At 57.2% G+C, this 17,556-nt stretch overlaps 1 protein-coding gene across 1 annotated transcript; it reads right to left on the reverse strand.

Annotated features, from left to right (window-relative positions):
* Window positions 1-12,286: 12,286 nt before the first annotated feature.
* On the reverse strand, window positions 12,287-15,544 carry LOC142051292 (forkhead box protein J1-like). The gene is made up of 2 exons (XM_075080437.1): window positions 15,029-15,544; window positions 12,287-13,134 (listed from the first exon to the last, which is right to left on the reverse strand). The coding sequence occupies exons 1-2, from the start codon at window positions 15,527-15,529 to the stop codon at window positions 12,334-12,336; spliced, it is 1,302 nt and encodes a 433-aa protein (XP_074936538.1). The 5' UTR covers window positions 15,530-15,544; the 3' UTR covers window positions 12,287-12,333.
* Window positions 15,545-17,556: the final 2,012 nt, after the last annotated feature.

A 17,556-nucleotide genomic window follows, 5' to 3' on the forward strand; every position in this document is an offset into this window, starting at 1 on the left:
TCCAGGCAGTGCTGAATCACAGTCAGGCCTTGCAGCTGAAGGTACGGGGACAGAGAGGGAGGAGAACTGTAGGAGAGGAGGAGAAATGCGCTTGGCTGGGGAGAAGCTTCCCTGCCAAAGGGCTATAGGCAGCCCTGTCCTTGAGCGTGTGCCACGCTGGCCTTTCTTCTGCTTTAACTTCCGAACAGCGTGTGCCTGGAGAGCTGTTCTTTTTCTCTTTCCTTTTGGGTTTAAGCTTCAGTGCCTACAACCACCGCAGCTGAAGCTAAAACCACCTTGAGTGTCTGGACTGCAAGTGGCTACAAGTGGCCACATCCCGTAGAACGCACTACTCCTGGCCTGCTGGTGAAAGACTCGAAATCCTGGCCTTTCTGAGGCCTCTGTTGCTGCTGGTAGCGAGCAGTGACAGGGAGGCCATTCTGCTTCAGTGCCTTTCTAGAGAAGGCAATGAGACATTATACTAACAGCACTGGGTCTTGTGACTGTGGAAGCAGGCTAGAAGACCTTGCCAAACTGTTTGCTGAAGCTTCTGGGAGCTGCTTCTTCCTTTACTCTTCTTGCAGCCAAATGAGGTAGAGCAGGATCACACTGTCTTGACCACGAGAGGTGCAAAGACCTCGCAGGGCAGCCGGAAGGAAGGTGTTGACCGAGGCCGTCACCGCGGCACTGCTCTGTCCTTAGTCAAATGCTAGAGAGGAAAAGGCAGCTCCGAAGAGGGGGGGACGGTTCTGGGCCGGTGGGTTATGGGTAGCCGTAGTCGTTGGCTATGTCCATGCTGGCCTCCTTCTGCACACAAACGTGCAGCTGCCCGGTGACACCTGCAGGGCCGCCCGCTCCCGCTCCTCCTGGGCCAGCGCCTTCACACGCTCCCGCTGGGGCCGCTGCTTGGGTGTGATGGGCACCGACTGCTCCTGCTCCTCCAGCGGGGTGGGCGCAGCCGTGAGCCCCCCCAGGGCCCGAAGGACAGCGGGGAGTCGTTGGGAGGTTGTGGCGGCATGTGCAGCTGCTGCGGCAGCCCCTCCCGTGGGGTTTGGCCTCCGTGGGCGACAAGCACAGCCCGCTCGGCTGCTGGGGTTTGGCGGCAGACCTGGTGCGTGCCTTGCTGCTCGATGGTGCCGCCGGTGCCGTGTCCTTCTTGCCGTCAGCGGGGGCTTGAGGCATCCAGTGCTGCGCTGGGTCTCGGGGCTGCCATCAAGGAATTGGGTTCCGGGTTGGGTGGTTGGGGCATCAGCCCCACCACCTTCACTGTGTGCCCCAGGAGGTGGAAACTGTGGCTGGAGTTGAGCAAGGGCACCCTCAGGATGATGCGGAGCGTCCTCAGCGCCGGGTGGGGATGCTGCTCCTGGGGATGCCGGTTCCAGGCTGCGGTGGGGATGCCGGCAGCAGCGCAGGGTCAAGGCGGTGGGATCAGAGGTGGCACCCAGTGGGCCTAGGACTGGCCCCATCAGGGCGGGCAGAGGGGACTCCCATGTCTCACTGGAGCGGTGAGCGTGTCTGCCCCGCCTTGCCCCTGCACCCACTGCTCCGCGGCTTCCTCCTGGGCCGGGGCCTCCTGGGGCCTCCCTGGGGTGCTGCAGGGGCGTGCGGCCCAGTGCTGCCGGGAGCTGCGGGGCCCGGCTGGGCCCTGACACCAGCTGTGCTGGCACCTGGCAATGCTGTGTGTTCCCTGGAACGTATCGCAGCCCCCGGGCAGCGGGGGGCCGTAGCTTCCAGCATGGGTCTGTGGGACTGGAGCAGTTGAGGGTCACAAGGCTGGGGTGGGGCGTGGGGTGGGAGTCCCAGAGCAGCAGTTCAAGGCCTCCATGCTGTGGTGTTTGAGTGGGACGGCTGCTTTAAATCTGTCCCCTCTGCTGCATGAAGGGCCTTTGCCCCTTGGTGTTGCCCTGGTTTCTAGGTTGCTTGGCGGGCACGCTGCTGATGTTGGACGCTCTGCGCTTGCTGCTTCCCGCCTGCAGCCCGCTGCTGCCTGCCCCGTGCCATCCCCATGCAGCTCTGCCTTTGTGGTTTGCCTGCTTGCTGCCCACCTCTCCCCACCTGGGCCCCACCCGGCAGGAGGTGACACCCGGCGGCAGCGGCAAGTGGGTCAAAACCACCCGGGGCTGCCTCCGCAGCGCCTCCTCCAGCAGCTGGGCCATGTGGGGCTGGTGACGCTGGGGGTGCACCTGGGCTCTGGCCAAGGGCGTCAGTAGTGGGGACTGCAGGACGCTGAGCAGGGGACTGTCCAGAGGAGCCTGCAGGGGATCGTTCTGGGGACTGTCCACAGGACTGTCCTCAGAAGTCTCCTCTGCCGTCTCCGGAGGAGCCTGCAGGGGATCGTTCTGGGGACTGTCCACAGGTCTGTCCTCAGAAGTCTCCTCTGCAGTCTCCGGAGGAGCCTGCAGGGGATCGTTCTGGGGACTGTCCACCGGACTGACCTCAGAAGTCTCCTCTGCAGTCTCCGGAGGAGCCTGCAGGGGATCGTTCTGGGGACTGTCCACAGGTCTGTCCTCAGAAGTCTCCTCTGCAGTCTCCGGAGAGCTCTCCTCGGAGATATCCAAGGGCAGCCAGGTGGGGAGGACTGCCGACACCCCGCCCTGGTTCCCCTTGGTGTCTTGCAAGGGGGAGGCCGGCACCCCCCAGAAGGGGTCGGCATCCCCCAGCATCCCCGATTGCAGGCGGCGTTTGCACAAGCCGCCCTCCGCCTCGTACTCCAGGAGGTCAGGGTCTTCGCTGCAAGGAGGCAGTGGTGTCCAGGCTGTCGGGGAGATCGGCGAGGATATTTTCACCATCCACCAGCATCACTGCTGCCAACTTCTCCACCTCGCAGCCGCCCTCTGCCCTGTACTCCAAGAGGTGGGGGAGCTTGTTAAGTGAAGTTGTTAAGTCGAGGACATTGGGGATGGTGTCCCCGCCATCCACCAGCCCCGCCGCCACCAGTGGCTCCTTGGGGCAGCCGCCGTCCGCCACGTACCCACAGAGGTCAGGGTGCTCATCAAGGGCCTCGGCAGTCACGTTGGGGACACTGGTGGTCAGGGTGGTGTCCTCACTGTCCCCTAGCCCTGCCACCACCGCATGGTCCTGGGGGCAGGCGCTATCTGCCGTGTACATGGAGAAGTCGTGGAGGTCATCGAGGAAATCGGCGCTGATGAGGCTGTTGGGGAAATGAAGGCCATTAGGGATGGTGTCCTCGCTGTCCCCCAGCCCTGCTGCCACCACTTGCTGATGGGGGCAGCCGCCCTCTGCCACGTACTCGGAGAAGTCAGGGACCCGGCTGAGGAAGCTGGTGAAGTCGTCGACGTCGTCGACAGAGACCTCGCCGACCCCCAGCCCCGCCGCCGCTGCTGGCTCCTTGGGGCAGCCGCCCTCCGCCACGTACTCGGAGAGGTCGGGGAGCTCGTGGAGGAAGGCGGCGAGGCTGGGGCTGTCAGGCCCATCGGGGAGGCTGTCCTCGCTCTCCAAGGTGTTGAGCCAGGAGAGCACCAAGCTGGCGATGGTGTCCTCTGCCAGCTCAGGACAGGCCTCAGCGAAGGCCTGTGGCCCCTGCTCGGGCAGGTCGACGGGCTTCTCTGGGGCTGCCGGGGTGGTCTCCACTGCTGAAAAAGCAAAGAGATCCAACCCAAGCGCGGGGTGATGCAAGCTTTCCTTGGCACAGGGCAGCTACCCGCGGGCTCTGCCACCCCCCAGAGCTCACCTTTAGGCTCCATCCTGGTTCTGCAGGTTGGCAGAGCCAGGGCGGTCTGGTGGGGGCTGGCAGCAGGGACACTGTCCTCGATGGCCACCACTTCCTTCTTGAAGCCCTCTGATAGATTCTGGGCGCTGCCGGGCAGGGTGTGGAGCACAGGGTGCTCCTGGACCCAAGGCTGAGCCGTGGGGCGGCACGGTGGTGCGTCGCCGGTGTGGGCAGGGGCACGCAGCAGGCAGGAGCCCGTGGGGTCCATGGGCTCTTGCTGGTCCAGGGTCCGTGGCCCCATCCCCCTCGGCTGGTGGGGCACCAGCGCCTGTGGCACCACCTGCTGTCCCCAGCCGTAGGCAGGGGGACAGGGAGCAGCCATGGTGGGGAGCGACACCCCATGGTTTAGCTGCACCCGGTGGGGGAGCTGCTCCCCATGGGGAAGCTGCACCCTACTGGGGAGCTGCACCCCACTGGGGAGCTGCAACCCAGCATGGAGCTGCATCCCATGGGGGAGAGGCACCCCAGCTGGAGCTGCACCCCAGCAGGGAGCTGTACCCCCATGGGCATCCGCACCCCAGCGGGGAGCTGCACCCCAGTGGGGAGCTGCATGCCTTTCGGGTGCTGTACCCCACTGAGGGAGCTGCACCCCAGTGGGGAGCTGCACCCCGTGAGGGAGCTGTGCCACTGGGGGAGGTGGCACCCTGCTGGGGAGCTGCACCACCTGCCCCGGGGCCCCCAGGGGCCCTGGCACCGCCTGCCAGACGGTGGGCTGGGACAGCTGGTGGGTGACGGTGTGGAGCTGGGCAGGCTCACCAGACACTGCCAGCCCCGGGACAGAGGGCAGCACGTGGGCACTGACCGGTGCTGGCATGGCTGGGGTGGTGAAGCTCATGCTGGGCACCTGCGATGCCGTGGGCAGCCGGAGAGGGAACCTCTCTGTTGGGGGAAGCAAAGAGGGGTGGTGGGGTGAGGTATTGGTGGGCAGAGCCCGTTGGGGGGTTACCTGGAGGGCAGGAGCACCACGAGGAGCAGGAGCCTGATGCTGTACCTGCCTGGCGGTGGGTCAGTGTGGGGTTTGTTTGGGGCAAACACTGTTCTGGGGTTCTGTCCCCAGGGCGATCATTCCGCCAGCACCTGCCTGAGCCAGCCTTGCCAGGGCTGGATTTGTCATGCCTCAGCAACTGACCATCACCATGATTTCCCATCCTGCTGATGATTTTCTGTCCTCTGTGCTGATTTCTCATCCGGATGAGGGTTTCCCATCCCCGCCATGAATTCCCATCCCAACAATGATTTCTCAGCCCTGGGATGGTTTCCTATCCCAATGGTTTCCCATGCCCACAATTTCCCTCCCAAGCATGATTTTTGTGGAGAGGTGAATTTCCTTCCAAAGGGGAAGGGATGCAGCCGGTACAGGCGGCCCTGCGGTGCTGCCATGGGTGAGCTGCCCCATCCCCACCACTGGGGCGGGATGGGGCCCTTTTGGGGGTTGTTTTTGTGCTGCCCCTCTCTGCCCCAGGGTGGGGACAATGCTGCTCCCAACCGTGGGGATACCTGGCGCTGGCGGTACCGGTACCTTGTGGCCATGCTGGGGAGCTCTCGGGCAAATCTGGCAACTGGCCTGTGCCAACCGAGGAGAGAGGCTGGGACGCAAAGTATAGCGGTACAGAGGCACCCTCACATTCGTGCCCTCGAGCTGTCCCGTTCAAACTGAGGCACCCCAGATGCAGTCTTACACGTGTTTTTAGACCGTTCAAGCATTCATCTCCAACGCTAGTTGACCGGTTGATACTTAACACACACGTGTGCACTGCTGTTTTGCAAAGCAACTCTAGTTCTGTGGTGTCGTCATCCGTCTGCTTGCTTTTTCTGAGAGCCGAGTTGCAGATCCTGCTTCCTGTACCTGGAGAGATTCCCTATTCGATGTGTTTGCTTTTCTTGCTTTTAGACTAAAGGCAGATACGCACTGTAGTGTAAACTTCTAATTTGTTCCCATCCCAGAAGAGTCTGATTGTCAGTGTTTGACTATTTCTTGCATTTGGGGAGAGGGGGCAGGAGATGGCAGGTATTCTTCTGCCCCAAATCTGGGGTTTTTGCATACTAGCCATAGAGGAAAGAGCAAGGGTGCCAGCTGGCGAGCCATGCAAAAAAGCAGTTTCCTTCATAAGTGATTGCGACTAGTTTCCTAAAGACAATGTCCGTTTCAGGCAAGAGCAAAAGAACAATATCGCAAACAGTATTGTGTTTGTGCAGGTATTATGAAGGAAGCGTTAATCCTTTCCAAACTTGAAACGCAGTAATCAGTTTCGCATGTTAGCAAATGTTAGTAGTTCTCTTTCTAAGATCTCTTTTCTGCCCTAAGCTGGTCTCTGTGCTCCAGGTTGTCATTCTGTATTCTGTGTTCCTCAGATTTACGGAGGAGAGAGAATCAGGTGCAGTGATTGAAATTACCGCTATTGAAATGCAATCCTGGCTACAGGATTGTTGCTGTCATTCATGTATTCATACAGCCCAGTAGTATGTCAGCTCCGCCGGCCTTATTTGAACGGTCGTGTTTTCCAGCCTTCTTAAAGATTTGCCTCTCCACCACATAACAATGAGTAGCCATTGTTAGCTTGTGGTTTTGCCATGTCTTTCTGGTGTTGGCTCTGAATAAATGAAGTACACTGGTGAGTTACAGCGTCTCTTGCACAAACACTACAGCAGCCTCCTGGTGCCCATGAAGCATCTGCAAGCAAAAAACCCTGAATTTATGTGGCTCTGCGTGCAAGCTTTGGGTGTATTGCTGCAGTAGTTGTTGCAGTGCTTTCAGGCCCTCCCCAGTAATTCTGGACACCACAGTGTTGCGCTTCTAAACGTGGCCTTGTTCTGGGGGTTAATTGAAATGGGTGTGCCTAGCGCTGTCTTGTCGATGCACGCTCCGTTTCTGGTTGGGCGGCACCCTCTCCTGGTATTGTAATGCTGCCCTAAATGAGAGGAGAGGTGCTGCTGTCGTCAAGGATCAGGTAAATAGCTGTATGCGGTTCAAGGCAAGAATGGCACTGCTGTTCTGACACGGAAAATGAACCAGGCAGATGAGCTTTCTGTTCCTTCAGCTGGAAACATTGCAGAAACCACTGTTTAGAGTGGCTCCTGTTTGGGAGCGAGGAATGGAGGCTGTAGTGGTGGAGAGGCCTTCCAAAATGCGTTACTGGCCTTGGAGTGTGTTCCTCAAGGTAAGTGGATGAAGCAACCCTTGTGTGGTGATGTAAAGTACGTCCTTGTCCTTCCTCCCCTTCGGGAGGTGCGTGGCTGTAAGTGCGAGCCCGGTGGTGTTCTAGCAGTGGCAGGCAGCATGAGCCTTCCTCTTTGCCCCTAAATTCCACAGCAGCCTCCGAATTGCCCTCTGCTCATGGGGCACTTTGGATGGTGTATGAGTTGTTTGTCAACAATATCCGTGGTTGTATGTCTGATTCATCACGAGTAGAGCGCAGCTACAGATCAATGAGTGTGTGAAATCTCAGCAAGTTTTCAAATGTAATAACTACTCCCTAAAATACTGCAGCATTTTCCAGATTATCTTAAAGCAAATTCTGGCAATTGAGACCTTTCTGGGTTTTTTCACAGGGCTCCTAAATTGCGCCTAATCCTAGGAACTGCTTTCAGGTGACGTTTCCACTCCTATTTTCAGTCGATACAGCACACGTAACAGATTTAGTATTTTGGCGCTGTGATGGCTAAGTATGGCAGATATCTGAGCACAGGGCTTGGGCTTCCACAAAGAAACACTGTTCTAAAGGTGCTGCTGCTGACATTTCTGTGACTTCTTTGTCAGGTCACTGATGTTTGTCACTCAAGTAAACTTGCACCTCAGAGTGTCTGGGCTATGGCTGTTCTTTCTTAGAACTTGAAGTACTGCGTCTGGTAGCTGTCTGTAATCCTGGGGATATACAGCCTGGTTAAAGGTACCTTCGAATTTTGATGGTTGGTTATTTAAGAACCCAAAACGGTAGCACAGACTTTGTATTTTTGATACTTCCGCAGCAGAGACAAAATACCTGAAGTCCCTGAAGGGGGGGATCACTGTCTGTGTATCCTCTTTCCTGGGCTTTTAGGACAGGAGCAGAGGTGAGGTTTTGGAGATAAGCACCTCTTCTCTGCCCTGGGTTCAGCACTGAGATTCAGACATTTTCTGTCCCTATTTTACAAGTCATCAGGTCTGTTCTCTGGGTGATGTGAGGGAGGAGAGGGGCCCTGTATATGGGAGAGAAAAGGCCGTTGCCCTAACAAAGGCAATAGGTAAAAAGGGACCTGAGAGGGCTCTAAAAGGATATGCTCTGAGAACAGCTATCCTCAGCCTTGGGATATGGAACATAGACTGTGCAGCAGCAAATAGAAAACTCAGACCTGATAAAACACTAGCACGTACCTCCCGCAGCAGCCCAGTGATGTTGTCCCTCTCTGTGTCACAGCACCCTGTCGTCTCCTCTGTAACAGTGACAAAAGTGAGATGAGTTCGTATTTCTGTGGGTTTACCTGGCCAATACTGTCCCACCCTCATATTTTTTCCTGTGTTGTCCAAATAACCTTACTGCGTTGAGGAAAATAATGAGAAGTGTGGTTAGGGACTGGAAACGGATGGGATGGAGTAAGGGAGGAAAAGAAATACCCATTTTAAGTGTGTTGTGTTTATTTTTATAATCCTGATGTGAATGCAGTCCTCGTCCCAGGTAATGTGCGTCTCTGTGCGTGTGCTGGCCCTGGTGCTCGCTCTCCACTCCGGTGTGTGGGGAGGCTTTGCTGGGCCTCTTCTTGCTAAAGTAGAGGGTGTGCCTGGGGTACCTGGAGCGGGAGGGCTGCCTGGGGAAGGCTGTGACACCCACAGATCACGCCTCTGGTCTTTTAAAATCAATCTGTGCCATTGCTGCTGTGCCCTGGAGCCGTTCCTGAAAGCTGCTGTGCGAGTTGCAGTTGGTGAATGCAGTCAGTCTGCGAATTTCAGTGGGTTTTCCCCTGTCAGCAGAGAGCCACGTGGAAAGGGGATGTCTCAGCCCACACTTGGTTTTCCTCGGGACTTTGGCAAGTAGTTATTTGTGTAAGAATTTGCCCCCAGAGTTGGGAGACGCGTGGAGGACAATATCCTCCTGCTAAGCAGAACTAGCTGTGCTGCAGGTGGCAGAAGGGCAGTGTTTCAAATCGCTCCTAAGCACGATGGCAGTCATTTGTGTTCAGCTCCTGAACAGTGGCTCCTGCCCAGCAGCAGGATTACAACAGGTAAGAATTATTTTTGTGTGGTTCAGTAGCTCACTACTGGGAAGATGCCAGATGGGGATCTGTAGCTGAGCTGTGGGGAACTCAGGTGGAGGATGCTTCAGATTTGGTCCTCAGCTGTCACCCGACACTGAGAAGTTACCTGGGATTTGATTGCTGTGAAGTCAGCATGGTCAGCAAATGTACTTCAGTGAAATTAAAAAGGGAGAAGAAAGTAGTCTTTGAGAAGAGACTCACAGTTTCTTCGGCAGTTCTGCCAGCTTTCAGGGATGGCTCTTGAGATGGAGGTCTGACCCCCTCTCTGCACTGGCATAGTGGCCCCCTTCATAGCAATAGTTGTCTGGTCGTGTTTGATTCCCCTGGTTTTAGCGTTTGTTCAATTACGGACAAAGCACTTTTTTTCTGTGCTATTGCTTCCATAAGTCAAGTCAAGCTCTGCAAATTTGGGTTTCAGGGTTCCAACAATGAGTTGATTTCCTTATCCCTTGAGGACGAATATCCCCATGCACACCCCAATGCACACTTTAACCTGTTGCGAGCGATAAATAACAGACGAAATCTGATGTGCTATAACTTGTTTACCCACAAAGCAAAGTGCAAGAGAGGCTCCAGCTAAAGGGAAGGTGAGGTATTAGGGACAGGGTAACAAGGCAGAGACCCCCCTCTCCCCCCGCTGCTGTGTTTGATTCTGGAGGACACGCTCCACATCCATGTGTTGTTTCAGAGGGTCTTCGTCTCTCTGTTGTTGTTTTATTTGTTGGTGTACCCTGCACTGTCTCCTGTTGTTGAAAATCCGACTGCTGGTGCTGCTTCTAAAGCAGAGTTGTGTCCTCTTCAATGAAACTTGCCAAGTCAGGTTGAACTGATGAAGCAATCGCTGGGTTGTTTTTTTTTCCCAGTAGTTTGCTGTTTGAAATGTCAGCAGTCTGTCTCAGAGGGCAAGTGTATTCCGATTCTCAAATCATCCTGCTGCAAATGCATGCACATCAAATACCGCTTCTTTGTGATGCCCGTAGGCCCAGTGCTCTTTCGCTGGCTTGAGAGCAGCAGGTAGCTCGGAAGCTCTGCAGCGCCAGGGAGGGATGGGGCCAGGCGGTGCTGGTAGGGGCACCCAGCCTGGCTGCCCACAAGCAAAGGCTGTTGGGGTTGAGCCGGCAACTGAGCCCCACACAGCCGCTTGCTCAGCCCCCCACCGGCAGGATGGGGAGAGCATCAGAAGGGCAAAAGTGAGAAAGCTCGTGGGTTGAGATAAGAACAGTTTAATAATTAAAATAAAACCATAATAACAGCAGCAATAATGCAAAGAAAAGGAAAATAAGGAGAGAGAGGCGAAACCCGGGGCGGGGGGAAGGGGGAATGAACAACCAAGACACACGGCACGTGACGCGGCCGCTCAGCACCCGCCGACCCGCCGATGCCGGTCCCTGAGCAGCAGCCGCCCCTCTGTGCGCCCACTGCCCCGGGTAATAGGCTGGTCGTGGCGTCACATGGTACGGAATGAGCACCCCATTGGCCAGTCAGGGTCAGCTGTCTTGGCTGTGGCTCCGCCCCCCCGGCCCCTTGCCCCCGGGGCGGAGCGTGGGAAGCTGGAAAGGTCCCTGGCTGCTTCGCCAGCTGCAGCGAAGAGGAGTGACCCTCTCCCAGCCAAAACCAGCGCAGTCGCCACCCCTTATTCCACACCGTTTTCGCCATGCCCAGGTCCCATACGATGCAACGCAACCTCACCAACCACCACCCCTCCCCTCCCCAGCCTTTGGCATCATACACAGACATCACTCCCTTCGTCTATGGCCCTTCCCTGTAAAATGTCCATAAAAACGTCCACTTGTGTTTCTCAGGGCAGCTGCGGTGCCGGGTCCGACCCTGGCACAAGCAGAGGGACAGTCCCACGCGCTCCCATCATGTCACCCCCAGGAGCTCCCCGCAGGGGCAGGGAAGGATGCTCCGGGGGTTGGGAGCAGCTCCCAGGACTTCGGACACCAGGCACGGCCACCCTGGTGCCACACGGGCGGTGTGTAAGCGTTGCCGCGCAGGTGGGGGTTTGTGCCTCGGTTTCCCCGTGGAGAATTGCTGTGTCGCTGCAGAGGGGGGTGATGGCACCCCCGTACCGGGGCTGGGTGTACAGCCAGGGCTGGGCTGCTGAGGTGTCCCCTACCCACAGGAGAGAGGGTCAGACAGAGCCCGGCGGTGCTGGAGGGAAACAAGGAGGCAGAAGGGGTTTTTTCTTCTCCATTTTTGTTTTTAATTTGTAAATAACTTTCCATGAAAAACGTTAAATTGCACACGTGTATCTGCAGTTCTTCAGTATCATATAGAGGCCCCAAAACAGGAAAATATCACAAAAACAACAAATAAAAAGAAGCATCAGCAATACAGATACCAACACCTACAGTGACCCCCCCCAAAACCCGCAAGAGGCATGACCCTTGCTCCCCAGCCCCGGGACACTGTCCCCAGCCTACGTCAGCTAGTGAAAGGCAGAGAGGGTTTATGGTGGTCTAGACCCTTTGGCAACGGCAGCGAGGGGTTTGGGTAGAAAAAATACCAAAGCCAGTTGTGGGAGCGACCCCGTCCCCGCTGCTCCTCTCCTGTCGCGGACAATTCCAGGACCCTTGATGAAACCTGTTGCTGCTGCTGCAGGATCCTCCCTTGCCTGGTCTTGGTTTACAGAACGATGAACACAAGCCTTTAAACAATGAAAATATAAACCAACTCCCAAACTGCATTTCCCCTAACCCCACTCTTAGGAAATTCTAGTGCTAAAAATACAGGTTCCTTTGAATATATAATCGATAATAGATTCTATAAAAACATCTAAAGAAGCAGACTTGCTGAATTTATAAACCTTTTGTTCTTCCCTAGGTAGAACCTCCCTAGGAGGGAGGTTGAACTCAGAGGATCTAGAAGGGACCTCTACGTACTTGCTAGCTAATTATCACACTATACCTATGACCTACCCTAGGCAGAAAATAGGAAAAAGAGAGAGAGAAACAGAGGGACGAAGGGGTAAGAAAATTGCACTTAGTCTGTCGAGCCCTAAGCCACCAGGATCTCATGTCTTGGATGGGATTTAGCGGGTGCTCTGTTAGCCCTGAAGGAACGTAGGCCGTGTCCTTTGCCACGGGGAAAAAGAAAAAGACAATTCACATGTATTCCTTTAAAAGCAAAAAAATAAGCAGTGTTGTATTTCTTCTCCTGAGGAAACTCATGGACTAGAGACTTCTGACGTGGCCTTTAAAGCTCTATCAAGCTGTTCCTGTGGTGTTGGTTTTTTCTCCCCGCAGTGTTTCTGTGAATAATCTTACAATGAAGCTGGTAAAAGTCCCTGTGAATGTCTCTGTCTCTAGAAACTCTTGTCCCTTGTAAGTCCCAGCAGCTCTGGGGGAGCATCCTACTAAAGCCTGTGCGGGCTTTGGAGAGTGACTGGCCCCTTATAAGAGGGACACCAGACTGCTCCAGTCGCTCACATCTGCTGGCAAAGAGCCGTCGCTGAGTTCAAACACCTCCTCCACGTTGCCGGAGTTGGAGAGGTAATCGTTTGCCCCTTGGTGCCAGGGGTGCTGCAGGAAGGCCGTGGCCATGAAGGTTTCATCAAAGTCCAGGTTGTCGTGGTTGGATTCGGTGAGGACGTGCTCCTGCCCCTGGGGAGAGGCGATGTGGTGCCCGTGTAACATCAAGTCCAGGTCGCGTGTTATGGGGCTGATGGGAGGCGTGAGCTCCAGGTCCCCAAAAGTGGAGAAGTCTCCATTCAGGGTGGTGTTGAGGATGGCTTCCCAGTCAAGGCTGCCTTTCAGTGATGCCAGCTCAGTCTGCTCTTCCTGGGTCAGCAAGGCAGGGTTGGAAAGCCGAGGCGCCTTGGCCGTTTGCTCGGGCAAGGGCTGCTTGCGCTTGTGCCCTGCTTTGCCATCCGCTAGGTTCCAGTTCTGGTCACCGGTGACTTCTTCAAACTCTTTCAGCAGCTGCTGTAACTCCACGCTGACGTTGAGGCTGTTACTGGAGGCGCAAGCTGAAGTGGCCGGGCTGGCGACGCTCTGTGCTTCTTGCTGGGCTCTGTCGGTGACGGCCGGGTGGATCTGCACCGGGGGCATCCTCCGCTTTTTGAAGGCACCACTCTTGAGCCGGTCGGCGTATTGGGGGTCAAGCTTCCAAAACCCACCTTTCCCTCGCTCGCCCTTCTCCTGGGGCACCTTGATGAAGCCCTTGTTCAAGGAGAGGTTGTGTCGGATGGAGTTCTAGACCCAAAACAGGAAAAAAACCAAGGCTGAACCTCCATTATCTTTGAAAGGTCGTGGAGGACAGGAGAGGTGCCCGAGGACTGGAGGAAAGCAAATGTCACTCTAATCCTCAAAAAGGGGAAGAAGGAGGACCCGGGGAACCATAGGCCAGGCAGCCTCTGTCGAGTGGTTCTGAAGCCCTGAATGTGCCTGGAGTGATGTGACTAATTCGAAAGGAAACTCAGCTATTGGGTAAATGCCCCAGCGTTGGACTCCACAAAGCTAAGACTGGATTAAGAGATTGGATATGGTAGAGGTGGGTGGTTTTTTTTGTAATGTTGCCTAGATACCTTTATGCTTATTTATCCATAACCCGTAGTGCTGAAGAGGAAAACCAAGGCTTGAACACTTAGAGCTGTTGAAAAACATGCGCACACCCACACCGCACCCCCCCGCCACCCCCAAAACCCCTCCTCCGGGCTGAAGCCCGGGTGTGTTGGCTCCTTTCCAAAGCACTCAGCTCCCACAGGGATATCTCCATCATCTCCCCCCAGAGTAGGTGGCATGACCTTTCCAGGCTGTCTTCATGTATGGGAATGAGGAGAGGGGATGAGAACACAGCCAAGAAGAGACCAAACCGAAGAGAGAAGAGACCTAAAAAAGTAGAGAAGAGACCAAAAAGAGAGAGGGAGGCAAGGGAAGCAATAAGAAAAAAAGAAAAAAAAAAGGAGAAAAAACAAAAATGAAAAAAAATTAAAAAAGAGTAAAGAATAAATAAAAAAGAAGAAAAAATAAATAGAAGAGAAAAAAGAAAAAAGAAAAAAGAAAAAGGAGAAATAAAAAGTAGAAAAAATAAGAAAAGAAAAAAGAATAAAGAATAATAATAAGACAAAAGAATAAAGAAAAAAGGAAAAAAGAAGAACAGAAAGCACTGGGCTGCCAGAGGCGCTGGCGACCGCCCTGCGCAGGGAGAAGGTGGGCAGCACCCGGGCAGGGGGTTTGCAGCGCCGTCGCCCTGCCCTGCCCGGGCGAGCACCGCTGCCGGGATCGCTGGCGTGCTGCGGGCGCGGGCTGCAAATAACCCGAGCAGAGGGACGAGCCTCCCGGGTCCCTCCTGCCCTGCCACAGCCGAGAAAGCCCCCCGTGCCGGAGGTCCCGTCGTGTGCCGGGGGAGGGCAGCGAGCCAAGGTGGCTGGGAAAAGCCCCTGTGCTTCAGGCTGTCCCCAGAGCTGGTGAGCGTGGGGGAGCTGGCCCCTGCCCCCCGAGGGCACGCTTGTGCTGGCTGGGGACAGCAGCCCTATTTGACCTCTCTTGGGTTTCCCTCTGAGGCCTCACCGGCTCGTCACAGTGATGGAGCCTCCTTTGCCTGTCCCGGGGTCAGGAGACCTGCCCTCTGCCCTGCTTGGAAAGCAGCAGCATTTCTGCTCTGGACCTCCGCAGCGAGGGATTTGCGCAACAATCTGCCTGGGGGTCGGCTCCGTCCCTCTCCTACACCTGCTCCTCAGCCCCCAGAGGCACTCGGCCTGGCGATTTCATGTGTGCTCACCCCCGAGGGACTCAGGACCCCACGAGAGCGCCAGGAAGGTGGAGCTGGGCACAGAGACGCCTTCGCCCCAGCACCAAGAGGAGCCGGAGGGACCAGCAGACCGGTGGGTACCTCCCCGCTCCCAACACGGCCCCGGGCTCTCCCCTAGAATGGCTCCTTCCCTCCGCCGCCCTCATGGCCGTGGCATTTCTGCACACCCAAGCTCTTTCCCGTTACAGCCCTTCCCCGCCGGCTGCCGGCATCGCTCTCCTGCCAGAGGGATCCAGCATCCCCGTGGGATCTTGCCTTGCACCGTGGGGGCTGTGGAAAGCCCTCCCCAGCCCCGTGGGGAGAGGGGAGAAGGCAAGAAGTCTCCAAATCTCGTACCTGCCAGTTGGGATTGGCGTGTCGGAAGTAGCAGAAGTTGTCAGTAATCCACTTGTAGATGGCGGAGAGGGTGATTTTGGGCTTCTGGCTGGCTTCCATCGCCATGCAGATGAGGGTGGCGTAGGAGTAGGGTGGCTTGATGTGTGGGTTGGTCTTGTAGTCAATGTCCTGCGCGAGCTGAGGGTGCGCGGCCGTGGGGTGGTGCGCCGTCCTCAAGGTGGAGGAGGAGATGGGCTTGCAGGGAGTGTGGGGCATGCCCATGCGTGCCGGGTCGGCGGCCGGGGGCGAGCACGGCGCGGCAGAGCTGGGGATGCTGTGACAGTCCTGGGGGTCCGGGTCACTGGGGCAGCAGGAGGACTTGCCCATGCAGGCGCTGATTGAGAAGTCCTGCAGCCACATGAGGCTGGTCAGGCTGTCGTCCAGGTTGTCCGAGTCCCCCACGCTGCCCTCCGTCCCTCCGTCCTTTCCTGCCTGCAGGCAGCGCAGCCACCCCTCAGCCATGCCTCGGCACTTCGGCAGCTCCTGCTTTCACGGGGTGCACGTGAAGGGAAGGGAGGGGATGGGGCAGATCCTGCAACAGCAACAGGGAGAGGGTTGAAGCTCCCTGAAGCGCAGCTGCTCTCCGGCACCCGGGCAGGGCTGGCCCTGGGTGCTCCGGGTGCCGCTGGGCGAGACCCATCCCCAGGGTGCTGCGCACCGGAGCCACAACACCTCCCCGGGGTGCTTGAGCAGCCCCAAACTCAGGGAAATTCCCTCAAACCCCTGTGCCACGGTGTCACCCAGACCCCAGCGGGCCAGTGCTGCCCAACAAGCCTTCAGCCAAAGTAAGAAAGAAAAAAACCAGCCAAACCCCCCTCAAACAGCCAAAATCCAGCCCTGCCATCCCGCAAAGGAAGAATGATTCTCCCACCTGCTGCTAGCAGGACAAAATCTCAGGCTACACCACCTCGCCAAAATATCTTAACGTTCCCCTCCTGCTACCAGCTTCCCTTGGTTTCCTGCTCTTTCTGCCTCTCCCTTCACCTAGCGCCCCTAAAACAACCCGGGGAGGGGGCACAGGCCCAGCCCAAGCACACCCTTACTCAGCGAGAGCCGGTGGATCCAGGCGTCCGTTATTCCCGGGCTGGGGCTGTGGTGTCCGGCTTCGCTGCCGGGCTGTGAGCCCAAACTCGCGTGTCTTTGGGCGAGGAGAGGCCCCCGAGGCCGAGGAGCCCAGCACCGGCTGCACTGGGGCAGCTGGGGCCGAGGGTTCCGTCATTCGAATGATGCTGCGACCAACAGTCAGGGGGTGTGGGCGGAGCGGAATCACCCGCTCTGCTCCCGCAAAACAGGCTTTTCCCCCCAGAATAAGGCTCAGCGGGGCGACAGCTTGTTTGGATGCCTGATCCCCAGTGTCACCACCCAGCCCTTGCACATTCCTGTGCCCCCGGTAAGGGAGAGCCCAGAAACCCTCACGGCAGTGGTTGGGGGGAGCGGCGGAGGGAATGCAAATAACAACAAAAATAACAATAACACAGCTCCTGGCCCTGCTGTTGGTCCTCGCATGGCCATGGGGAGGTGGAGGGGACCTGCCAGTTTGGGCTGAGACTCGGCTATTTGAGGGACGGAGCCCCGGGGTGGGGATGGGCAGGGTTGAGGTACGCGGGGAGGTGGCAGGGAGGATGCGGGATCCCACCGTACCCCACACCCAGTGCCAAATCCATCCCCAGCAATCCCAAACCCCACATCCTGGTGCCCCCGTGGGGCTGGTGCAGGGGCAGCCCCAGCCCTTCCCTCCTGCCTGGGACCCCCCTCCACTTGTGACCCTGAGGAGCCCACAGTGACCAGGGCAAAGCTGAAGGGGGGAGGGGGGCTGGTAGAGCCCCAGATTCAAGGATGGGGCCTGCCTTTATTTAATTAGAAGGATTACAGACACATGTCTCTCTAAGAACTCCCCAAGCCCCACCACTGCCCGCCCAAGGGCTTTAACAGAGACCAGGGAGGGACCCCCAGTACCCCAACCGAGGGGGCCAAGAGCAGCCATGAAAGCCAAGGGAAGCCGTTTGCTTTCCCCTTACACTGTAAGGCCTGCCCTTTGCGGGGTGGGGGGCTTCGGGGTGTCTCCGGGAAGGTTTAACCACCAGGCACTCCTCCTGCCCACTGCCCCACGGGGGAAGGACCCCTGAGAGCAAGGGGCAGGGGGGCGGCCAGACCCGCTCTCGGGGGCTGCTGCTGCCACCAGTGGTGCGGACAACAAGGGCTTTTCCTGCCAGGACCCCCGGGGGTTTGGGCCAGACGAGCTGGGAGGGTCAAACCCTCTCCCCAGCACACGGGCAGAGTCCCCTCTGCTCGCGCCCTTCCCCAGCGGCCGCAGGCTGGGAGCTGGCGGGTGCTGGGACCAGCCGTGGAGGAGGGAGGAGGCGACTCCCAGGGGAGCGGGAATCTCTATCTCCCTTTTCAGCAGACCGACAGCCAGAAACCAACCCCAACCCTCAGTTTGCTGCCCTTCTAACAAGTCACCTCCCTCGGGAGCAGGGCCTGCCTCTGCA

The sequence above is a fragment of the Phalacrocorax aristotelis genome, unplaced genomic scaffold, assembly GCF_949628215.1.
Source record: "Phalacrocorax aristotelis unplaced genomic scaffold, bGulAri2.1 scaffold_127, whole genome shotgun sequence".
In the NCBI taxonomy this organism is placed as follows: domain Eukaryota; kingdom Metazoa; phylum Chordata; class Aves; order Suliformes; family Phalacrocoracidae; genus Phalacrocorax; species Phalacrocorax aristotelis.

Coding starts and splice junctions, on each gene's coding strand:
- LOC142051292 (XM_075080437.1), bottom strand. CDS start 15,529: ATGGCTGAGGGGTGGCTGCGCTGCCTGCAGGCAGGAAAGGACGGAGGG. Junction 13,135..15,028: donor ACGCCAATCCCAACTGGCAG/GTACGAGATTTG, acceptor TTTTGGGTCTAG/AACTCCATCCGACACAACCT.